Below are 26,406 nucleotides of genomic sequence, written 5' to 3'. Positions count from 1 at the left end.
AACTACACACACTGGCGATGGATGTGTGTCAGTCCTGGATGGACTAGCCAGTATGTGTGGAGTGACAATGACATTTCCAAGGTCAGGTCTCGCTTTATTATTRTAAATATGCCTCATAGGATGTAGACTACTGTCAGAGAGGCACTTTGCCCATTTCCTTAAAGCTATCAGTTCCACAAATCTATAGGGCTATTACATGGAAGTCTAACAAGGAAAACAATATAATGCGTCTATCATATAATCAACTAACATCTGTGTTTTTGTCTTTACATGCTTCTATTGTGTATAACTTGAACCTGTGATATGGTGTGTGCATATATTGAAGAAAGAAAACAACACAAGTGTTAACATACAATGAAAAAATATTTATTATAAACATGTGGAAACTAACAATCATGTATGGTTAGGGTGACTGACAAGCCCACAATTCACATTTTGGCACCCCCAAAAAAACATTTTACAACACAGGAACATCAGATAAAAATGCGATTGTTTTATAATTGAACAGTGGACAAATCATAATTCATCCTTGACCTGAAAAGCAAACATAAAAAAAATCAATGTCAAACTTCATATGCGGGGCAGGGTTGATGTTAGTGTCATAAAAGTMATACGTTTGTCAAAAAAACTGTTATATAAACCATGCAATGCCATAAAGCTTTTCCAATTCAATTCAATACATCTGTTCCCTCGGAATCTTTGATCCATCCGCATGTGTATTACAAAAGAAGACTTGAAACGATTCGCTAGAGTAGTGTGTYATTTGCAACATAACATTTATGATATGTTTGGACTGATATAAAACCAGCTTAGGGGGATTTAGCATCGGCTAAGATAACGTTTAGCTCTGTGGCAAATGCATTTTCTAAAACGTATTATATGAATCCAACGCAATCAGTTGATTGAATATCCCTTTGCCAAAGATCTGTTTTCATGTCACCTTTGACAGACAGCAGCCTGTAAAAAGACACTGGGGGGGACATTCCTTTAGCATTGTAGACATAGGGGGCAGATTATCATATACTGTATTAGAGAGTTGGGCGATACGGACAAAATTCTATATCGTGATAAATTGCCTGAATTKATCAATTCAGAAGAATAGGACGATGTGTGTATAACATTACAGGAGCAGTGTAGTCAAAACGTGATTTTCCTTAATTTTTTCCCCTGATCTACTACYGCATGACAAGAGGAACAAATGCATCAAGACTGGAACCAACATCTACCCAGACTATCTGCATTTTTGCACTAACTCTACGCAGACACAATTGACTCTACCCACAGACTCACGCTACATACGCCCACACACACAACAGGCATACTGACGCCACACACACTTTCATACTCACCACATATGCTGCGCCTGCTGCTACGGTCTATCTAACCTGTTGCCTAGTCACTTTACCCCTACCTATACATACAGTATATGTTATTTTCTACTCCCTATATATAGCAATGTTCTTTTTTTTCTCATTATTCACTGTGTATTTATTCATTGTGTCACTATTTATGTGTTTATCTTTAACTCTGCATTGTTGGAAATGGACCCATAAGTGAGCATTTCACTGTCAGTCTACACCGGTTGTCTACGAAGCATGTGACAAATAAAAATGTGATTTGCCAATAATGTTGTGTTTATAGTCCCAGCTCTATCATATATCAGAATCTCCTGTTATCAAAACACTGACAGCCCAGTTCAAGGTTGACTGCAGTGGGATCAGAGCTAGGATGCAATCCCTTGTGCAAACATTCCTGCCTCCATTTTCCTCCCTATATGCTGTAAKAGAGAGATTAGCTTGTGTMTTGATGCTTACCTGTGGTGTCCTGTGGCAGGAGCATGGGAAGAGGTCATCAGTGGGCTGCTCGACCTGTTCCATGCCCTCTCTGACCTTAGGCTCAGTCACCTGCAACTTGGCATACTCCTGGTCAACAGAAATAAAGAGAAACATGGAAAAAATATATTATATATTACACACACTACCGTTCAAAAGTTTGGGGTCACTTAGATATGTCCTTGTTTCTGAAGAAAAGCAAACTTTTGTGTCATTAAAATACATACAAATTGATCCAGAAAATAAAACAGTGTAGACATTGTTAAATGTTGTAAAAAGACTATGTAGCTGAAAACGGACAGATTTTCTATGTGATAATCTGCATAGGCGTACAGAGGCCCATATCAGCAAACATCACTACTGTGTTCCAATGGCACGTTGTGTAATAATACAAAGTTATCATATTTAAAAGGCTAATTGATCATTAGAAAAACCATTTTGCAATTATGTTAGACAGCTGAAAACTGTAGTCCTGATTAAAGAAGCAATAAAACTTCTAACTAGTTGAGTATCTGGAGCATCCGCATTTGTGGGTTCGATTACAGGCTCAAAATGGCCAAACAAAGAACTTTCTTCTGAAACTCGTCAATCTATTTTGTTCTGAGAAATTAGAGCTATTCCATGAAAAAATTGCCAAGAAACTGAAGATCTCATACAACACTGTGTACTACTCCCTTCACAGAACATTGGCCAGTCTGTGATGCTTTCTTTGCAACTCTGCCTACAAGGCCAGCATCCCAGATTTGCCTCTTCACTGTTGACGTTGAGACTGGTGTTTGCAGGTACTATTTTAATGAAGCTGCCAGTTGAGGACTTGTGAGGTGTCTGTTTTTCAAACTAGACACTAATGTACTTGTCCTCTTGCTCAGTTGTGCACCGGGGCCTCCCACTCCTCTTTCTTTCTTGTTAGAGCCAGTTTACGCTGTTTTTGAAGGAGTAGTACACAGCATTGTACAAGATCTTCAGCTTCTTGGTAATTTTCGCATGTTTCTCGCATTTTTGTCCATTTTAAAAATGGCATTTTTTTTTTGCTTTTCTTTCAAAAACAAGGACATTTCTAAGTGACTCAACTTTTGATTGGTAGTGTATATATTAAAGTGATGACGAAAATAAGAAGACAAAGCGATCTGTGTCGAAGTTATGTCACCACCTTGTCATGCCCCATCATTCACTACTTATCATAACTCACAGGTGTTGAAATATTAGTGCTATTTTGGAGATTAAAAAAACCTATCCCACAATCCTGTCATACAAGTAGCAAAACAATGATACACAAAAAAGTTCAACTTCATAATACGCTTCAGATCATACGTATGTAACAGGGTAGGGTCAACTCGAATTGAAAGCATATCAGTTCAATAATTGAAAGGGACATTGGTTTTCAATAAACTGAAAAGAAAAACAACAAAAAAAGAAACGTCTCTTTTCAGGATCCTGTCTTTCAAAGATCATTTGTAAAATCTAAATAACTTCACAGATCTTCATTGTAAAGGGTTTAAACACTGTTCCCATGCTTGCTCAATGACCCATAAACAATTATGAACATGCACCTGTGGAACGGTCTGTAATAGACACTAACAGCTTACAGACGGTAGGCAATTAAGGTCACAGTTATGAAAACTTAGGACACTAAAGAGGCCTTTCTACTGACTCTGAAAAACACCAAAAGAAAGATGCCCAGGGTCCCTTCTCATCTGCGTGAACGTGCCTTAGGTATGCTGCAAGGAGGCATGAGGACTGCAGATGGCCATGGCAATAAATTGCAATGTTCGTACTGAGACACCTACGACAGCGCTACAGGGAGACAGGACGGACAGCTGATCGTCCTCGCAGTGGCAGACCACGTGTAACAACACCTGCACAGGATCGGTACAGCCGAACATCACACCTGCTGGACAGGTACAGGATGGCAACAACAACAGCCTGACTTACACCAGGAACGCACAATCCCTCCATTAGTGCTCAGACTGTCCGCAATAGGCTGAGAGAGGCTGGACTGAGGGCTTGTAGGCCTGTTGTAAGGCAGGTCCTCACCAGACATCACCGGCAACAACGTCGGCTATGGGCACAAACACACCATCGCTGGACCAGACAGGACTGGCAAAAAGTGCTCTTCACTGACGAGTGCGGTTTTGTCTCACCAGGGGTGATGGTCGGATTGCATATATCGTCGAAGGAATGAGCGTTACACCGAGGCCTACTCTGGAGCGGGATCGATTTGAAGGTAGAGTTCTGTCATGGTCTGGGGCAGTGTGTCACAGCATCATCAGACTGAGCTTGATTGCAGGCAATCTCAACAGGGAAGACATCCTCCTCCCTCAATGGTACCCTTCCTGCAGGCTCATCCTGATATGACCCTCCAGCATGACAATGCCACCAGCCATACTGCTCATTCTGTGAGTGATTTCCTGCAAGACTGGAATGTCAGCGTTCTGGCAATGCCAGCGAATGTCCCGGATCGCAATCCCATTAGCACATCGGACCAGTTGGATCGGAGGGTGAGGGCTAGGGCCATTCCCCCCAGAAATGTCCAGGAATTTGCAGGTGCCTTGGTGGAAGAGTGGGGTAACATCTCACAGCAAGAACGGGCAAACCTGGTCCAGTCCATGAGTAGGAGATGCACTGCATTAAGATTTTGATCCCCCCTTTGTTCAGGGACACATTATTCAATTTTTGTTAGTCCCATGTCTGTGGAACTTGTTCAGTTTATGTCTCAGTTGTTGAATCTTGTTATGTTCATACTTAAGTTTGCTGAAAATAAACGCAGTTGACAGTAAGAGGATGTTTCTTTTTTTCCTGAGTTTAGTACCTATTATTTATTTTTTTATCACAATTTTTATTTTGAAATTCTTATCACTTTCAGAATGAACTGCCTTAGATTTAAATTGACCCCAACCCTGTTATGTAATATGTACGCAAGATGACAAGGTAAAATGTGCACATTCATTCGGTTTCCAACAAGGATCACAGGTAGCCCTAACTTTGTTGACCTCCAACACTATCCCTCATAAAACACACCTGTCTTTATGGCTGATATCTTTCGTGAAGACAGGAAGTTGTCCGTTTAAACATTCATCCTGCAACGGCTGGGTTATGGGCTCCAATAAAGCACTTCAGGGAGAGACACATCACCATTATGTCTCTGGGCCACAGTGTTCCTTTCCCAGAGAAAACACAGGGAGGGGCTGCGCCACGGCTCTTCATGATACCCCATGACCCTCCTGACCTGTGGGCTCAGAGGTGGACCAAGGCTGGAGGCAGGTGGAGGTGGTTTGGGTTAGTGCTCTTCACTCATCTGATTCAGAATTGTGTTTTTAAATGTGGCATTGGATGAAACACACAGGTACACCTTTATTGTTTGAAAGAGTGCAAAGGGGAAAAACATCTCCCATCTGTATGGCTCATTTGGAAGAATTTGCAACGCCAGGGTTGTGGGTTCGATTCCCACAGGGRACCAGAACGAAAGAGTAAGAAAATGTATGCACTCACTACTGTAAGTCGCTCTGGATWGGAGTGTCTGCTAAATGACTAAAAATGTACATTGTGGCTAACTATAGTTTTCAGTAAAATAAATACAAAAAGTATATTCTCATGAATAAAATAGACATTGATAAACATGTACTGCATTTGACTGACATTACTACATTATAATTAGATGTTCTTCTAAGGGCTGGGAGGGAGGATAGTAACATTAGGAGCAATCCAAATTGGGGAACATGTAAAACCACATTGAAAACAACCAAAGCCAAAGCAATTGTTGAAGGTACACATGCTTAAAGAGAYTCCACTGCTTCTTCAAGGTCAGCATATACCACCGATATAAAACAGTAACACGTGTAGGGTCTGAACTGAGCATGCAAAACCTCACTGTTGACAGTGCAAAGACACAAGTCACAGAACAAGATCCAGTGCCAGAAAATGTCTTCCTTGCCAGACACAGTTCTTTCCGTGATGACCCAGATGCATGGATGGGAAGCTTAGTTATCATGTTGTTAACTTGAACTCAATATGCTGAATTAAATTCACTCTTTGGAGGCGTACCATAGAATGGTTCAGTGACACCCTATTCTAGCCGGGGGTCACCCACCCAAGTGTCATTCCAATAGGTGGGCCCTTCTATTCTGCCCTAGCCAAGGTGAAAGKTGAGCACCGACGTGTCAGTGACGGTGTCACAGCTGAGGAGTAGCCCGACCTAGGAATACCTGGCCTCTGTACGAGTAACTACTGTCCTTGAAGTGTGGGTATAAAAGTGAGCGGTAGAGATGGAAAGATAAGAGATGAGATACGCAAGCTGATGATGCTGATGATGATAACAAGGGTGCATGAAACACTAGGCACACTTTCAATATCTAGTTCTTTAGAACCAACAATGCAACAAGTGTGTGTACCTAGGGCTGTTACGGCGACTGCATTACAGCCACACCGGCGGTCACGAGTCATGRCGCCAGTCAAATTCCAYGTGACAGTTAAGTCACAGTAATTAGGCTTCTCTGATCTCTAATGCTGATGGTCATATAGCCTACAATGCAAATGTAATCAAAAATCTAATCAAATACTTCATGAGAGCCAATGAGCTCATGTTGCGTAACATTTCTATAGGCTATGCAATTTCCTGAGAAAACAGAGTGATGGCCTCTATTAAAAAGAGGAGGATCCCATCAGCTTTCTATAGGCTTACGATATTTATTTATCAACTTTCCTAATATTAAGCACATTGCTTCTCTTTACAATAAGAGTATAGCCTACCTGGCTGGCATGGAAATTAACCATGGGAAAAGTGTCCTCCATTCGCTATTTAAGTGCGTCTTTTTATCCCCTGCCCTGTTTCGACACAGGTGCATGAAAATGGTACATTCTAAATGAAAACAAATTTCACACATTATCTAGTAAAGACAAGATTAAATCAAGGATAGTCTGATGGGTGACAATATTAGCATATCACTTGTGAATGATGCCCAGCTTAAGGGAGAGAGCACATTATTATTTTTAAATTTTTCAAATCATAGTCGCACACCTCATGTAGCCTACGCCATAGGCCTATCTGTTTTGATAAGGTTTGTATCACAACTAAAAGTGGCAAAATAACTTTTAAAATTAAGCACATTAATCCGCTTTACAATGGGTGTAGAGCCTAACTGGCATACATATGCAGCACGGGAGTTTCAAGTTTGGGGAAGTCAATTTTCACCATAAAAATGCACCTTTATAATAAAAGCATTACATGCATAAATAGCAAATTTGGTCATATTTGAGAATGGTGTTTTCCTGCTAATAGAACATTTGCGCTTATAGCCTACTGCCATATGCACACTGCTGCGCTTATAATGTGAAGAAATAGCCTAATAGWTTATCAACATTTTAAGTTAAAYGTTGTGTCAGCCCCGTTACTTAAAGGTTTTTTGATGCTAGTGGCTGTATTAATTTGGAATCTACTGATCTCACAACTGTCCCAGACTGTTTGGAATATTTATTTCTTACACAATAGGTAAACTTTTGTATTATGGGGGATAGTAGAKTGACATAGGCTAGTGCTTTTGMTGTTCGTTAGGCCTACTCATTTTATTGGCTGACAAAAAGTAAGTGTGAACAGTTATTCCAAGATCTTCAATATGCGCCTCGAAATTGGATAAGGATACGCGCAGTTGCATCCACGAAGTGTCTGTCTTCACTTGTAGCCTGTGAGAAAGACCCGATCACATGACGGAGAGCCATATGAGTGAGAGGTGCTTCGGAGCGCGCAGTCGGGATAAGGGAATTATAATAATTATATTCAGCCCAAGGGAACGGCCACTGGCCGCAAAAGGCATGGATTTTTATAGGGGGCTTTACGGCCACACAAAGGGGACGCCATTGGGAAATAGAGGCATTATCAAGTGCTTGTTAAATTGTGAATGAGAGACTGATATAGTGTGTACAGCCTGCACAAAAAAACTTTTGTCAAATCATCATGAGTCGCATCATGCAGCMTTAGAATGTATAAAAATCTAAACATATAGCCCAACATTTGTATCACAACTAAAGTTACATAAATAACTAAATTAAGCATATAGGAGTACCTGTTTCTTTGTTAACTGCTCAATACAGAATAGCCGCATGTGAGCACTCCCACAAATCGTTTGGAGAAAATATTATTTATATTTTATTCAGCTATGTTCAATTATATTCTTCATACTATCAAATAACATAATATAATGCCATGGAACTCTAAGCAAATCTTGTCTGCTAAATTAACTAGTGCAGCCCACAGCCATATGGCATAGCCAGATCAGGGCYTAACATTATGAAAACTCAGAGTATGCTATTTTGTTCTTCTGAAATACTACATTTTCTTCATGTCATGTTTCTTTAGACCTGTCTAAAATAAATAAATTGATTTATTGTGATGGCGTAGGCTATATTAAATGGATTTATTAGACTTTTTAAAATGTAGATGTTCCAAAGGTCTGCATCAGTGGCTTGTAGGCTGTGTGTGGAAGCCTGGAGATGCCAAATTTGTTTATGTTAATCAACGTCCAGTTACCGTGAGACCGGCAGTTATTTCCTGGACAATCACCAGCTGACAAAAATGCATGACCGCCACAGCCCTATCTATACCTAYGACCGTCAGTTATCCAGGTTCTCAAGTTTCTCCACAAAGGCACACACTTCACTTACTTATTAAATACATCTCTAATTTCAAGTGTGCATGTCTGAATCTTGACTGTATACAGTATGTAGAGTTAAATCAATGTAGTCATAGTGTAAAGTGAAAGGTTACCTGGAAGAGTTTGTAGTAGTAACAGAATATACTGTCCCCCATCAGATGATTTCGGGCAAATTGTTGACCGGCTACTGCGATTTTTCTTGCCTGGAAGAGCGAGATCATACTGAGCTTTTGAACAGAATGGGAAAAAAATGTGTGCCTACATACTGTATGTTCCCCCAATATATTTGAAACTTTAAAGTGCATTACAAATCCAACAGTGTATTCATCAATCATCCTCATCACCTCCTCATCTTGCTCACGGGCCCAATGGATCTTCTCCTGCAGGTCAGCCAGGTCTGCTCTGATGGGGATGTAGTGTTCCCAGGGTCTGAGCTGGCTGTAGAAGTGTTCATAGTAACCAGAGTTCTGCTTCAGCACCACACTGTCCCCAGCCAGCAGGTAGGGCAGTCTGTAGGCTGCCACCGTGCCATCTATGTTGATCTGGTACTTGTACTGTCAGAGGAGATAGAGGTGGGGTGGTGAGACTGTTCAGTTCCATTTTCAAATCAGTCTTCTGGGTTGTTTATGCTTGTTCCTGACCTATTTCCTGTGGGATTCAAGGGACTGGTTAACCTGATACAGAATAAGTCTAGTCCTGGACTAAAAAGCAAACTCAATAGAGAATGTCCATTCTAAATTATTTTATATGAAGTCCAGTAGTGTTGACCCCAATTAGCCGACTGGTCAATCGTTTGGTCAATAGGCTGTTAGTTGACCAAGTAAATTTTTTTGGGGCAAGCAGTAGCAAATATATATTCGTTTTTTTATGTCACACGAGATACCTGTCTGATACCTGTCTGATACCTGTCTGATACCTGTCACGCCCAACTCCGTGAACTAATCCATTGCAGAGGATGAGACTAATCCATGGCGGAGCCACGTGGATGGCACCGTGCTAAACATCTCTCTCCAGAATGTGTTCTCTCCTGACAAATTTGTGCACATTCATTGTTTCATAACTTAATTGTGTGATATGTTTTCCTTGATTGTTAGTTTTGGTATATTTCATTCCATTTACAAGTTTTGTCAATTTACTCAGTCTTTTGTTTGGAGCGCTACTGTCAATGTTGAGTAATGCCTCSATCACACCGACAGCGTCATTGCATTTTGGTACACCAGAAGTACATTCATTTCCAATGGAACACTGCGTTTGCCTCGCAGCATTGCGTTGCAGAGGCAGTTGCAGTGCGTTCTGTGTGGTGCATACGTTGGATTTATCGAACGTACGCGTCAAACTATGTGTAGAMGGCTTGACASAAATGGTAGCAGAAGGTGAACGTTGAACTTTTGTTGCACACATATCCAGATGATGCWGCGTCACATTTTGTGCAAATATACGATCGGTGTGATCGARGCGTAAGGAAAGACGSACACCTGATTATGCATAGAAGTAGGCCTATAGGCTACCTGGCCTGCGCGCAAATGTAGGCACTTCTCAAAGTAATGTCTTCACCTCAAACAGCAAGCAAACAAAGTCTGTTTTTCCAGGCATTGAGAATGACAATAGTTCCTCAATGTATTTGAAAAATCTTTCCAGCTCTTTCTCTTTCAATAACCACTCAGCATGAAAGGGAAAAATGTCATGCTCTGATCCAGTGGAAACATCATAAAATAGGTTTACCTGATGAGCTCTTATACCTTGTGAAAAATATCCTACAGCTCTTCTGTTCCCAAGCTCACTGGCTTGGGAAACTCTGAGGGCCCAGAATATTACATAAAATGTTGCAAGTTTGCTAGTTTAAGCTTCAGGCTGGACCCAAGTTAATAGTTTATACAATGTTGCAAGTTCAAGCTTCAGGCTGGACCCCTAGTTAATAGTTTATACAATGTTTCTAGTTCCTTGCAGACAGGCCATGAGTAGCCAATGTGATTTATAGGATATTTATTTTAAAATCTGAATATTTTCTACCTACAGGCAGCAATGTTTTTATTTGTTGGCTTTATGACTGGAAAGCACTTTACTGACCTCTCGTTTCCATGCGTTGCCATGTGCATATTGCCTTGTAAAATGAACTATTAAAATTGACTTTTTATCTCTGGCATAAAGTCTCCTCCAAACCGTTTTATTTTTACAAGTCTCGTCCCTTGTTCTTTTTGTTTTACAAGCAATTATCTGYCCCATTAAATAAAATGTAGTCAAATGTCACCGCTAAAAGAGTAAAAATGATCAGTGTACATTTTCTAATTATGGCTTTATAAATTAAATATATTGCCAAATATGATAACACCAGAAATCAACCCAAACTTGTTCATTACCTACCCCAAAGCAGCAAGGTGTATAATTGCCTGGGAGTGGGTCTGTCTCATCTGCAGAGACTGGATACTTTTTCTGCCTACACCACATCCATCTCACCTTGAAGAAGTCAAAGAAGGAGACGTGTTTGACCAGAGGTCCGTAGAGGCTCTCATCGTGTTTGAAGAAGAAGAAGTTGGTAAAGGCTGCATCCACCATGTCGGGGTGAGCCCTGGCCAGCTTCACCAGCTCCAGGCGCTCCTTGCGACTGTCCCGCCCCCTCCAGAACGCKGTGGCGTTCTTCTCCCTCCACGGAGGCCCCGTATTGGCCTGGACCGACATCATGTCCAGACTCACTCTGCTCATCGGAGGAGAAACGTGTCAGTCGAAATGAACAACAGACGCAATTGGCTARCACACAGACCTGATAAAGATAATTTTCTTAAAATCTTCTTAAAATGCTGTCACTAACCAGTTGAGTGTGTGGGCCCCACTATTCATTTTGGATTATATTATTTGTTCAGCGCACATTTCCCTTTGAATCTAATACACTATCATAATAGTACATTATGAAAAACTAAATGTTTGGGCTGTAGCATCACTTGCACCTGTGTATAATGGATGACACACAAAGATAAATGAGGAGAGCAACAGTGGTGCTTGCCTTCCCATGGTCTCCAGAACCGACTCGGTGAGGTCGTAGGTTGGCATAACGACGTCGCGGGTGTCATTGGAGCCGCACCAGGAGAAGATGGGGTGGAGCCTCTCTGAGGGCCTCCTCTTCTCCAGGGGCCAGTCCCCCAGGTTCACAAAGAACTCTAGATCTGGGACCCGCACCTGACCGCACAGGGAGAGAGAGAGAGGAGACACTGGGCTTAGAACATACATCACTACCTGACCGCACAGGGAGAGACAGAGAAGACAGAAGAAAGAGGAGAAGAGAGACAGAGCAGGACGAGCGAGAGAAGATACTGGGCTTAGAATATACATCACCTACAAAACATAACTTTATTGTCCATGTTGCAGCAAACAACAGAAATGTCTTCTGCTCTGTTCTACATAACCTCTTTAAAAAATAAACATTTCTGCATCTAAATTCAACCCCCCAGTATACCCTGATAAATAACACAACCTTTATAAATGAAGTTGACATATATTCTTTACAGAAATGCCATAGGCTGCGATCTTCATGAGTCCACARTGCCATCTAGTGGCCACGGGGACAAATAACCCTAGAATTTCATTATCTCCCACAACGTTGGTGATTGCGGATGTGAAGGAATCTGATAGGTGCAAGCGAAACCTCCGTTTCCGATCAGCCTTGAACGGGCCTTTGTCTTTCAGTAGTGGCTCAACAAGGACTTCCTATTCCAAAGTAAATGGTCATGAATGTTAAAACGCCCACACCAGTAGAAATCCACTTTTCCGAGCTGAAAGATGGCCTGAGCTACCCATGATGTTGCACAACGATTTAAGTCAAGATGTCATCGCTTTAGTCAAAGTATGATATTTAGTCACAGTCTGCTTAAACTAATAACACACAAACAATTATATGTTTTCATGTCTTTATTGAATACACTGTGTAAACATTCACAGAGCAGTATGGGAAAAGTATGTGAACTCTTGGATTTAATAACTGGTTGACCCTCCTTTGCCAGCAATAACCTCAACCAAACGTTTTCTGTAGTTGCAGATCAGACCTGCACAATGGTCAGGARGAATTTTGGACCATTCATCTTTACAAAACTGTTTCAGTTCAGCAATATTTTTGGGRTGTCTGGTGTGAACTGCGTTCGAGGTCATGCCACAGCATCTCAATCGGKTTGAGKTCAGGACTCTGACYRGGCCWCTCCAGAAGGCGTATTATCTTTTGTTGAAGCCATTCTGTTGTTGATTTACTTCTGTGTTTTGGGTCGTTGTCCTGTTGCATCACCCAACTTCTGATGAGCTTCAATTGGCGGACAGATAAACCTAACATTCTCCTGCAAAATGTCTTGATAAACTTGGGAATTAATTTTGCCGTCGATGATAGCAAACTGTCCAGGACCTGAGGCAGCAAAGCAGCCCCAAACCATGATGCTCCCTCCACCATACTTTACAGCTGGGATGAGGTTTTGATGTTGGCGTATTGTACCTTTTTCTCTCCACATGTTCCACAGTGTTGTGTGTTCCTTCCAAACAACTCAACTGTAGTTTCATCTGTCCACAGAATATTTTGCCAGTAGCGCTGTGGAACATCCAGGTGCACTTTTGTGAACTTCAGACGTGCAGCCATGTTTTTTTTGGACAGCAGTGGCTTCTTCCGTGGTGTCCTCCCATGAACACCATTCTTGTTTAGTGTTTTACATATTTTAGACTTGTCAACAGAGATGTTAGCATGTTCCAGAGATTTCTGTATGTCTTTAGCTGACACACTAGGATTCTTGTTAACCTCATTGAGCATTCTGCGCTGTGCTCTTGCAGTCATCTTTGCAGGACGGCCACTCCTAGGGAGAGTAGCAACAGTGCTGAACTTTCTCCATTTATAGACAATTTGTCTTACCGTGGACTGATGAACATCAAGGCTTTTAGAGATACTTTGTAACCCTTTTCAGCTTTATGCAAGTCAACAATTCTTAATCTTGGGTCTTCTGAGATCTCTTTTGTTCGAGGCATGGTTCACATCAGGCAATGCCTCTTGTGAATAGCAAACTCACATTTTGTGAGTGTTTTTTTATAGGGCAAGACAGCTCTAACCCACATCTCCAATCTCATCTCAATGATTGTACTCCAGGTTAGCTGACTCCTGACCTGACTCCAATTAGCTTTGGGAGAAGTCATTAGCATAGGGGTTCACATACTTTTTCCAACCTACACTGTGAATGTTTAAATGATGTATTCAATATAGACAAGACAAATACAATAATTTGTGTGTTATTAGTTGAAGCAGACTGTGTTTGTCTGTTGTTGTGACTTAGATGATCAGATCTAATTTTATGGCCAATTTACACAGAATTCCAGATAATTCCAAAAGGGTTCACATACTTTTTCTTGCCACTGTAGAAAAACACATATCGGCTATCTTTCAATAGTTATCCATATTACAGGAGTTTCATCTTATTCTTTCTAACTATTTCTATGGTGGATTCGGGGCTACAATTTATGGAAGATGCCAAAACTTGAGATAACAAGAGATGGCGAAGTCAAAGATAAGCCAGTGGTTTCCATCTGTGGCAGTTTTCCCTAAATCAATGCTTATGAAAAATCCAGCTCCAGAACCAGCTGGCTAATCTTGTGAATATGGTGTAGCAAAATTGTTTTAAACTGCAACAAGTAAAATGAGCTAGCTAGATAAAGTTAGCAAGACAGTTAGCTACACTGACAGCCGTCAGTGCCCTATCTGTTGATGTTCATCAACTCCACATGGTCCTTCCACTTAATTTCAAGAACTCACCTTCCTGGTTAGCGAGAGGAGGAAGGCATCCATGAAGATCCTGAATCCCACATGTTCCCCTAGTGTCTTAATGTAGACCTCAGGGGGGAAATATACAATATTAACTTTATCCTCCATGTGTTACAGCAAACAGTGCAAAATTGTCTTCTGCTCTGTTCTCAACCCTCCCTCAGGCAGCACGCGTCGCCCACAGTTCACACGAGCACATGGTCAAGCTGCAGTGTAGCAGCCCTGGATGGACAGACGTTGCTCATGATAGAAGTTAGAACATTCTGATAACATTGTCAATACTGGCTGTAGTCATAACAGTGGTGGTATCAACATCTCTTGGGAAGCTCACATTTATGTAGATGTCTAATCAACTGAGCTAGTGTGTAATTCCAGATGACCACCGTAGTGAGTGGGAACTGCTGCTGACCTCTTGCCTCTCACCACAACCTCGCTGCATAAAGCCTACCGCTTACCAGGGCAGTGTGACGTCACTGGAGTGACACTCACTCACACTGGATTGCGGTGTTTACGCAGCATTGTGTGAGGAAACAAGAAAAGGGGATATATCCAGAACATGCCTATAGTAGTTTGGGTCTGGGAATGAAGCACATCCAGTTAGTGGGTGTTAGAGATGTATCAAATACCAGCTTAGAAGTATAGTGGGATTCAAATCTACATTTCAACTGACAACTGTATAGTCGGAATCAAATGTACAACATTTTGACTGACACCTGTTTGAATGTAATAGTATGATTAAAGGTACCATGAATCGCTGTCTTCCAGCATTATTGGGGGGGGGGTTAACAATACTACCTGGTTGTTCAACACGGTACAGGTGTCTAAAAAAATGGGACTCAGGTGTCGTCAACCGACTGGAAAAGGCCACGCCACCTGGGCCCATATTAACAAAATTCTCAGAAATACGAGTGATGATATAGGACCAGTTTAGCTTTTTAGAATCATAATGAATACAATTATATGGAGGGGGGGGGGGGGACCTGACTCTAGATCAGCACTCTGGTATGCTTTTTGAATATGGGTCCTGGTCTACCATATACCTTGTTGTCTTTGATTGTGTAGTGGCAGAGGCTTTGTCTCTGTCCGAAACGCTGGGGCACCTCCAGGGCGTTACGGTCTGGGTCCACCCTGGGGAACAGGGCCAGGTCCTGCTCTATCTGGGGGAAGGACACAGGGCACTGCATGTCCTTCTTCCACACAGAACCACTGGGCTGAGGACAGTCACAACCATCATGGTACACTGGACCTAAAGAGAGGGGGTGGAGAAGGGAGCATAGAAAGTTTAGATTAGAGGTCGACCGATTAATCGGAATGGCCGATTAATTCGGGACGATTTCAGTGTTTTCATAACAATCTGTATTTTTGGACACCGATTTGCCTTTTTTTTTTTTTTACACCTTTATTGAACTAGGCAAGTCAGTTAAGAACAAATTCTTATTTTCAATGACGGCCTAGGAACGGTGGGTTAACTGCCTTGTTCAGGGGCAGAACGACAGACTTTTACCTTGTCAGCTCGGGGATTCGTTTTTGCAACCTTCCGGTTACTAGTCCAACGCTCTAACCACCTGCTTTACACTGCACTCCACAAGGAGCCTGCATGGCAGGCTGACTACCTGTAACGCGAGGGCAGCAAGAAGCCAAGATAAGTTTAATGCTAGCTAGCAACTTATCTTATAAAAACCAATCAATCTTAAGACAATCACTAGTTAACTACACATGGTTGATGATATTACTAGTTTATGTAGCGTGTCCTGCATTGCATATAATCGATGCGGTGCCTGTTAATTTCTCATCAAATCACAGCCTATTTCGACAAACGGTTGATGATTTAACAAGCACATTTGCGAAAAAAGCACTGTCGTTGCACCAATGTACCTAACCATACACATCAATGCCTTTCTTTAAAATCAATACACAAGTATATATTTTTAAACCTGCATATTTAGTTAATATTGCCTGCTAACATGAATTTCATTTTTTCTAGGGAAATTGTGTCACTTCTCTTGCGTTCCGTGCAAGCAGTTAGGGTATATGCAGCAGTTTGGGCCGCCTGGCTCGTTGCGAACTGTGTGAAGACCATTTCTTCCTAACAAAGACCGTAATTAATTTGCCAGAATTGTACATAATTATGACATAACATTGAAGGTTGTGCAATGTAACAGCAATATTTAGACTTAGGGATGCCACCCGTTCGATAAAATACGGAACGGTTCCGTATTTCACTGAAAGAATAAACGTTTTGTTTYCGAAATGATAGTTTCCGGATTCGACCATATTAATGACCAAAGGCTCGTATTTCTGTGTGATATTATGTTATAATTAAGTCTATGATTTGATATAGCAGTCTGACTGAGCGATGGTAGGCAGCAGCAGGCTCGTAAGCATTCATTCAAACATCACTTTCGTGCGTTTGCCAGCAGCTCTTCGCAATTCTTCAAGCATTGCGCTGTTTATGACTTCAAGCYTATCAACTCCCGAGATTAGGCTGGTGTAACCGATGTGAAATGGCTAGCTAGTTAGCGGGGTGCGCGCTAATAGCGTTTCAAATGTCACTCGCTCTGAGACTTGGAGTGGTTGTTCCCCTTGCTCTGCATGGGTAACGCTGCTTTAAGGGTGGCTGTTGTCAATGTGTTCCTGGTTCGAGCCCAGGTAGGAGCGAGGAGAGGGACGGAAGCTATACTGTTACACTGGCAATACTAAAGTGCCTATAAGAACATCCAATAGTCAAAAGGTATATGAAATACAAATCGTATAGAGAGAAATAGTCCTATAATTCCAATAATAACTACAACCTAAAACTTCTTACCTGGGAATATTGAAGACTCATGTTAAAAGGAACCACCAGCTTTCATATGTTCTGAGCAAGGAACTTAAACGTTAGCTTTTTTACATGGCACATATTGCACTTTTACTTTCTTCTCCAACACTTTGTTTTTGCATTATTTAAACCAAATTGAACACGTTTCATTATTTATTTGAGGCTACATTGATTTTATTGATGTATTATATTAAGTTAAAATAAGTGTTCATTCAGTATTGTTGTAATTGTCATTATTACAAATAAATAATTATTTATTTTTTATATATATATTTTCTTTAAATTGGCCGATTAAACGGTATCGGCTTTCTTGGTCCTCCAATAATCAGTATCGGCGTTGAAAAATCATAATCGGTTGACCTCTAGTTTAGATGACCCTCATGAAGCATTATAGATGCAGTAGTGATTAAATTTAGCATGAAGGCATTTTACTAAAATTAATTGAAAGCGGTAGGTGGAAAAACCCATGTCATCAAATCAATGTGCCATCAATGTGTCAAACGTGCAGTCAAAATGTGAGATAAACATATTTATTTTCTCAAGGGCGTGGAGTAAAACACAGAAACAACTTGTCCACTTAATATTTATAGAAATGAATTTGCCAAAAACACTTGAGCAATCAACTGCCCCCGGTCTCATGCTTAACACGGGGGGGAGCCTCCTTTATGCAGATGATCTGGTAATGCAGTCACCCAGAAAATAGGAACTACAGCAGCAAGTAGATCATCTGCAACAGTTCTGTCAGACCTGGGAACTGACAGTCACTCTTATGATATTCCAGAAAAGGTCCAGATGTCAGGGAAACCGATATACTTTTTAACTGGGCTCCACTCCTACACACAAACACACCTACTTGGGACAAAAAAAAATTGCTCCACAAGAACCTTCAACCTGGCCGTGAATGAAGTGAGAGACAAAGCAAGGAGGGCTTTCTATGCCATTAAAAAAAATCTATCAAAATTAGACATACCAACTAGAAATCGGGAAATATTAGAATCAATAATAGAACCAATTGCATTATATGGCATTGAAGTGTGGGGTCGGCTTACAAAGCATTGACAAACCCTGCATGCGGAATTCTGTAAGAGCATCCTCAGAGGACAGAGAAACTGAAAACCACGCATGCAGAGCAGAATTCAGACAATTCCCTCTTCTGATTAATATTGAAAGAGCCACCAAATGTTATAATCATTAAAAAACTAGTGAAAGATAAATATATCACCTATTGGAAAAGATACCACAAAAGATCTAACTTAAATTATATTTAGCTCTAAAACCTGACAGTACACAGTGGCAGACTATCTGAGAAAAACACTGGCTTTGTACAGACTCATTGAGCACAGCCTGGCCATAGAAACCGTCTGTCACAGGTAGATCTGGCTACCCACAGAGGACAGGCTGTGCTCACTCCGCCCTCAGAGAGGAGGTCGAGACAGATCTCTACTTTCTCCTACACTGCGAGAACTATGCAGACTTCCAGGCAATGTTCTTCCCCAAAATGAAAACAAATAAAAGGTTTTGAAACAAAAACAGAAAAGATGAAAATCTATTGGGAGAAAAACCCCTTTGTGCCATATACAGTGGAAAGAAAAAGTATGTGAAACCTTCGGAAATACCTAGATTTCTGCATAAATTGGTCAAAAAAWTTGATCTGATCTTCATCTAGGTCACACCAATAGAAAGTCTGCTTAAACTAATAACACACAAACAATTATATGTTTTCATGTCTTTATTGAACACACCGTGTAAACATTCATAGTGCAGGGTGGGAAAAGTATGTGAACCCTTGGATTTAATAACTGGTTGACCGCCAGCAATAACCTTAACCAAAAGTTTTCTATAGTTGCGGATCAGACCTGCACAACGGTCAGGAGGAATTTTGGACCATTCCTCTTTACCAAACTGTTTCAGTTCAGCAATATTCTTGGGATGTCTGGTGTGAACTGCTCTCGAGGTCATGCCACAGCATCTCAATCGGGTTGAGGTCAGGACTCTGACTGGGCCACTCCAGAAGGCGTATTTTCTTCTGTTGAAGCCATTCTGTTGTTGATTTACTTCTGTGTTTTGGGTCGTTGTCCTCGTGCGTCACCAAACTTCTGATGAACTTCAATTGGCAGACAGATAAACCTAACATTCTCCTGCAAAATGTCTTGATAAACTTGGGATTTTTTTTATTTATTTTTTTCGTCGATGATAGCAAGCTGTCCAGGCCCTGAGGCAGCAAACCAGCCACAAAACATGATTCTCCCTCCACCATACTTTACAGTTGGGATGAGGTTTTGATGTTGGTGTGCTGTGCCTTTTAAACAACTACACTGTAGTTTCATCTGTCCACAGAATATTTTGCCAGTAGCGTTGTGGAACATCCAGGTACACATTTTCTAACTTCACATGTGCAGCAATGTTTTTTTTAGACAGCAGTGGCTTCTTCYGTGGTGTCCTCCCATGAACACCATTCTTGTTTAGTGTTTACGTATCATAGACTCGTCAACAGAGATGTTAGCATGTTCCAGAGATTTCTCTAAGTCTTTAGCTGACTGACACTCTAGGATTCTGCTTAACCTCATTGAGCATTCTGCGCTGTGCTCTTGGAGTCATCTTTGCAGAACGGCCACTCCTAGGGAGAGTTGCAACAGTGCTGAACTTTCTCCATTTATAGACAATTTGTCTTACCGTGGACTGATGAAAATCAAGGCTTTTAGAAATACTTTTGTAACCCTTTCCAGCTTTATGCAAGTCAACAATTCTTAATCTTAAGTCTTCTGAGATCTCTTTCGTTCGAGGCATAGTTCACATCAGGCAATGCTTCTTGTGATAAAAAAACACTCACTAAATTTGAGTTTGCTAATCAGGCAAGGCAGCTCTAACCAACACCTCCAATCTCATCTCATTGATTGGACTCCAGGTTAGCTGACTCCTGACCTGACTCCAATTAGCTTTGGGAGAGGGGTTAAAATACTTTTTCCAACCTACACTGAATGTTTAAATTATATATTCAATATAGACGTGAAAAATACAATGTGTGTTATAAGTTTAAGCATACTATGTTTGTCTATTGTTGTGACTTAGATGAAGATCAGATCAAATTTGATGACCAATTTATGCAGAAATCCAGGTAATTCCAAAGGGTTTACAAAGGGTTTTTCTTGCCACTAAGTTTCAAAACAAATGTAGCTTCCTGCCACACGCGTAGGGACAGCGTGTGGAACAAACCAGGACAATAACATTGCTACCTGTGTCTTTCTCACTAAGTAAATATTGTCCTAATTCATTTACTACTATATTTGTCCTGATAATTGTTATTACAATTGTTCCTATTATTATCTGTGTCATCATTGATTTGATATGTCTATATGTTGTTTGCTTTTTACAGCCTTATTCTAAAATGTATTTATTATTTYCCCCCCCTCAATCTACAAACAATACCCCACAATGACAAATCAAAAACAGGTTTAGACATTTTTGCAAATGTATATATAAATAAATACAAAATTAATTATCAAATTTACATAAGTATTCAGAACCTTTCCTCAGTACTTTCTTGAAGCACCTTTGGCAGCGATTACAGCCTCAAGTCTTCTTGGGTATGGGGCTTGGCAATAGAGGTCGACCGATTATGATTTTTCAACGCTGATACCGATTATTGGAGGACCAAAAAAAGACGATACCGATTAAATCGGCCGATTTTTTTTAATGTATATATATATATATATATATATATATATAAAATAATGACAATTACAACAATACTGAATGAACACTTATTTTAACTTAATATAATACATGAATAAAATCAATTTAGTCTCAATTAAATAATGAAATATGTTCAATTTGGTTTAAATAATGCAAAAACAAAGTGTTGGAGAATAAAGTAAAAGTGCAATATGTGCCATGTAAAAAAGCTAACGTTTAAGTTCCTTGCTCAGAACATATGAAAGCTGGTGGTTCCTTTTAACATGAGTCTTCAATATTCCCAGGTAAGAAGATTAAAGTTGTAGTTATTATAGGAATTGTAGGACTATTTCTCTCTATACCATTTGTATTTCATTTACCTTTGACTATTGGATGTTCTTATAGGCACTTTAGTATTGCCAGCCTAATCTCAGGAGTTGATCAGCTTGAAGTCATAAACAGCGCAATGCTTGAAGCACAGCAAAGAGCTGCTGGCAAATGCAGGAAAGTGCTGTTTTAATGAATGCTTACGAGCCTGCTGCTGCCTACCAACACTCAATCAGACTGCTCTATCAAATCATAGACTTAATTATAATATCACACAGAAATACGAGCCTTAGGTCATTAATATGGTCAAATCCGGAAACTATAATTTCGAAAACAAAACGTTTATTCTTTCAGTGAAATACGGAACCGTTCCGTATTTTATCGAACGGGTGGCATCCCTAAGTCTAAATATTGCTGTTACATTGCACAACCTTCAATGTTATGTCATAATTATGTACAATTCTGGCAAATTAATTACGGTCTTTGTTAGGAAGAAATGGTCTTCACACAGTTCGCAACGAGCCAGGCGGCCCAAACTGCTGCATATACCCTGACTCTGCTTGCACAGAACGCAGGAGAAGTGATACAATTTCCCTAGTTAAAATGAAATTCATGTTAGCAGGCAATATTAACTAAATATGCAGGTTTAAAAATATATACTTGTGTATTGATTTTAAGAAAGGCATTGATGTTTATGGTTAGGTAGACATTGGTGCAACGAGTGATTTTTTCGCAAATGCGCTTGTTAAATCACCCGTTTGGCGAAGTAAGCTATGATTCAATGATAAATTAACAGGCACCGCATCGATTATATGCAACGCAGGACAAGCTAGATAAACTAGTAATATCATCAACMATGTGTAGTTAACTTGTGATTATGTTAAGATTGATTGTTTTTCATAAGATAAGTTTAATGCTAGCTAGCACCTTACCTTGGCTCCTTGCTGCACTTGCATACCAGGTAGTGAGCCTGCCACTCAGTCTCCTCRTGGAGTGCAATGTAATCGGCCATAATCGGTGTCCAAAAATACCAATTACCGAATGTTATGAAAACTTGAAATCGGCCCTAATTAAAATCGGCCATTCTGATTAAATCGGTCGACCTCTACTTGGCACACCTGTATTTGGGGAGTTTCTCCCATTCTTCTCTGCAGGTCCTGTCAAGCTCTGTCAAGTTGGATAGGGAACGTCGCTGCACAGCTATTTTCAGGTCTCTCCAGAGATGTTCGATCGGGGTCAAGTCCGGGCTCCGTCTGGCCCACTCTAGAATATTCAGAGACTTGTCCCGAAGCCACTCCTGCGTTGTCTTGGCTGTGTGCTTAGGGTCATTGTCCTGTTGGAAGATGAACCTTCGCACCAGTCTGAGGTCCTGAGCACTCTGGAGCAGGAACTCTCTGTACTTTGCTCCGTTCATCTTTCCCTCGATCCTGATTAGTCTAGCCAGTCCCTGCCTCTGAAAAACATCCCCACTACATGATGCTGCCACCACCATGCTTCACTGTGAGGATGGTGCCAGGTTTCCTCCAGACGTGATGCTTGGCATTCAGGCCAAAGAGTTCAATCTTGGTTTAATCAGACCAGATCATCTTTTTTCTCATGGTCAGAGTCCTTTAGGTGCCTTTTGGCAAACTGCAAGCGGGCTATCGTGCCTTTAACTGAGGAGTGGCTTCCGTCTGGCCACTCTACCATAAAGGCCTGATTGGTGGAGTGATGCAGAGATGGTTGTCCTTCTGGAAGGTTATCCYATCTCCACMKAGGAAYKCTGGAGCTCTGTCARAGTSACCATTGGGTTCTTGGTCACCTCCCTGACCAAGGCCCTTCKYCCCSGATTGCTCAGTTTGGCCGGRCGGCCAGCTCTAGGAAGAGTCTTGGTGGTTCCAAACTTCTTCCATTTAAGAAGGAAGAATGGAGGCCACTGTGTTCTTGGGGACCTTGCAGAAATATTTTAGTACCCTTGCCCAAATCTGTGCCTCGACACAATCCTGTCTCGGAGCTCTACGGACAATTCCTTCGACCTCATAACTTGGTTTTTGCCCTGACATGCACTGTCAACTCTGGGACCTTATATAGACAGGTGTGTGCCTTTCCAAATCATGTCCAATCAATTAAATTGACCACAGGTGGACTCAAATCAAGTTGTAGAATCATCTCAAGAATTATCAATGGAAACAGGATACACATGAGCTCAATTTCGAGTCCCATATCAATGGGTCTGAATACTTATGTAAATAAGGTATTTTTTTGTTGTTTTATTACATTTGCTAAAATGTCTAAAAACCTGTTTTCGCTTTGTCATTATGGGGTATTGTGTGTAGATTGATGACGTAACAAACTGTAGAAAAGGGAAGGGGTCTGAATATTTTCCGAATGCACCGTATGTGGTAACACTTTCCATGCCAATGAAGCCTTTTGAATTGAATTGACAGAGAACGAGAGAGTGAGGAAGAGAAAGAGAGAGAGATGAAGAGAAAGGGAGACAGAAAGAGAGAGTTAGTTGGTTTACCTTTCAGAATGAATGGGGACTTGGCGACGTGCTTGTCATTGAGCAGTATGTGGACGTGTAGGTCCGTGTAGCTGGCATACATCCTGTACCGCACCAGAAAAGAGCCATCTCTGCGATCTAGAACCTGCACCCAGATTCTAGTGAACTGTTCCACTGGGGACACGATCTTCACCTCGAATGTGTTCTCTCCGGGAGATGATGTGAAACTGAATGGTGTACACAGCGACATATATAAACACGGGGGAAACAACATGTAGGCCTATGAGCTGAGCAGATTATATTTGGCTGAGCTGATGGTCGTCATATGATCACAAGTGTCAACAAATCAGATTACAGCGCCTTCAGAAAGTATTCACACCCCTTGACTTTTTCCACATTTTGTTGTTAAAGTGGGATTAAAATGCATTTAATTGTCATTTTCTGTCAATGATCTACACAAAATACTCTGTAATGTCAATGTGAAAAATTTAAAAAATCTAACATTTAAAAAAAATATATACTAATATATCTTGATTAGATAAGAATTTAACTTCCTAAGTCAWTACATGTTAGAATCATCTTTGGCAGTGATTACAGCTGTGAGTATTTCTGGGTAAGTCTAACAGCTTTTCACATTTGGAATGTGCAATATTTGCCAATTTTTAAAGAATAACATTCAGGTTCTGTTAAATTGGTTGTTGATCATTGCTAGACAACCACTTTCAGATCTTGCCATAGGTTTTCAAGCAGATTTAAGTCAAAACTCTAATTCTGCCACTCATTGAACATTCATTGTCTTCTTGGTATGCAATTCTAGTTAAGATTTGGCCTTGTGTTTAAGGTTATTGTCTTGCTGAAAGGTGAATTTATCTCCCAGTGTCTGATGGAAAGCAGCCTGAACCAGGTTTTCCTCTATGATTTTGCGGGTGCTTAGCTCCATTCCTATAATTTTTTTATCCTGAAAAACTCCCCAGTCCTTAACAATTACAAGCATACCCATAATATGATGCAGCCACCAATATGCTTGAAAATATGGAGAATGGTACTCAGTAATGTGTTGTATTGGATTTTCCCCAAACATAACACTTTGTATTCAGGACAAAAAGTTAATTGCTTTGCCACATTTTTTGCAGTATTACTTTGTTGCAAACAGGWTGCATGTTTTGGAATATTTTTATTCTGTACAGGCTTCCTTCTTTTCACTTAATATTGTGGAGTAACTAACGTTATCGATCCATCCTCAGTTTTCCCAGCCATTAAACTTTAACATCAACATTGGCCTCAAGTTGAAATCCCTGAGCGGTTTCCTTCCTCTCCAGCAACTGAGTTTGGAAGGATGCCTCTATCTTTGTAGTGACTGGGTGTATTGATACACCATCCGAAGTGTAATGAATAATTTCAACATGGYCAAAGGGATATTCAATGTCTGCTTTTTTATTTTTAACCCATCTACAAATAGGTGCCTTTCTTTGCGAGGCATTGAAAAACCTCCCTGGTCTTTGTGATTGAATCTGTGTTTGAAATTCATTGCTCGACTTACAGATAATTGTATGTGTGGGGTACAGAGATCAGGTTGTCAGAAAAAATGTTTAACACTATTATTGCACACAGGGTGTGTCCCTGCACCTTCTGTGACTTGTTATTCATGAACTTATTTAGGCTTGCCATAACAATGGCGTTCAATACTTATTGACTCAAGAAATCATTTGTAAACATAATTCCACTTTGACATTATGGCGTATTGTGTGTAGGCCAGTGACAAAAATAATAATAATCTAAATCGAATCCAAGCTGCAACAACAAATGGGGAAAAAGTCAAGGGGTGTGAATACTTTCTGAAGGCACTAACATTACAGGCCTATCTGTAGTTTAAACTCCAGGTGATATATGCATTTAAAACTGTTAAATGACTGTAGGTTACAATTATGTAGGCCAAAAGTGAACCTCGTGAGTAAACACCCAAAACAACAATGACAACTGTGGAGGAGGAAACTCCACCAGAGGGAGAGGTGCCACAAAGATGTGTTCAATGAGTGTTATCCCCGAATACTATCTATCTCCAACCCTAGGGAAACGCAGTCATTCGTGTGTGTTCAGTGACGTAAACGTTCAGTTCGACTTTATCTGCACTTTCTATCATAATTCACGTGTGGCTTTACGATTCCACTGCTACATTGTGTCCACTGCCCATGCCATCCGTAGCTAGCTAGCCGCTTTGTATCGTCTGGTAGGCTTCCTTGAAGAATAACGACATACTTACTTCCTCCCCGAGCTGTCCACAGTCTGTATGTAAAAGAAACGAGCTGGAAGTACAATATTTGCTTCGAGTCCAGAACCCCATACCAAAGTTCTTGTAGCACAGGGCACCGCGCCGGTTGAAGCCACGGGAGGTGTCTGTTCCATCAGCCCCAGACAGCACAACACAAATAACGAAAGCACTTTACGCAACATGTTTCTGCGACTCGGTTCTTCTGAAAATGCTTTGGTCCCTTGTCTCTTCCAAACTGCTCTTTTACAATGGAATTTCAAGCCTGTAAAATGACCATCCCGGTAAAATGTAGGAAACGCCGGATAATTCGACATCTGGCCGCCAGCAGTGCATAGCCTACATCCAGCGAAACACCCTTTCTGGCAAATATGCGGATGCAGTGTTTCGATKTGTGTATACTATACTCACGTATACACAACACAGCGTATTTCTATTAGTTTGCTGTGTCACATTTTTATCGGTAAAGTTTCTAATAAAACATACATGCACACAAAATCCTGGCCGGTTTGGGTAGAAGTTATTCGCAGACAGGCGAGCCTGGCAATCTGATTGGTCGCCCCCACAACGTCTGGTAGAGCGGGAAGCT

General features: G+C 40.9%; 1 protein-coding gene across 1 annotated transcript; it reads right to left on the bottom strand.

The window, feature by feature from the left end:
* Positions 1-344: 344 nt before the first annotated feature.
* Positions 345-26,338, bottom strand: poglut2 (protein O-glucosyltransferase 2). Its single transcript, XM_023981502.2, has 10 exons — positions 25,812-26,338; positions 23,573-23,778; positions 15,293-15,498; positions 14,244-14,321; positions 11,475-11,647; positions 10,931-11,168; positions 8,821-9,030; positions 8,590-8,679; positions 1,815-1,922; positions 345-534 (listed from the first exon to the last, which is right to left on the bottom strand). The coding sequence occupies exons 1-10, from the start codon at positions 26,132-26,134 to the stop codon at positions 517-519; spliced, it is 1,650 nt and encodes a 549-aa protein (XP_023837270.1). The 5' UTR covers positions 26,135-26,338; the 3' UTR covers positions 345-516.
* Positions 26,339-26,406: the final 68 nt, after the last annotated feature.

The sequence above is a fragment of the Salvelinus sp. IW2-2015 genome, linkage group LG36 (genome assembly GCF_002910315.2).
Source record: "Salvelinus sp. IW2-2015 linkage group LG36, ASM291031v2, whole genome shotgun sequence".
In the NCBI taxonomy this organism is placed as follows: domain Eukaryota; kingdom Metazoa; phylum Chordata; class Actinopteri; order Salmoniformes; family Salmonidae; genus Salvelinus; species Salvelinus sp. IW2-2015.
The sequence above is the reverse complement of the archived record's forward strand: the minus strand, read 5'-3'. Positions and strand labels throughout refer to the sequence as shown.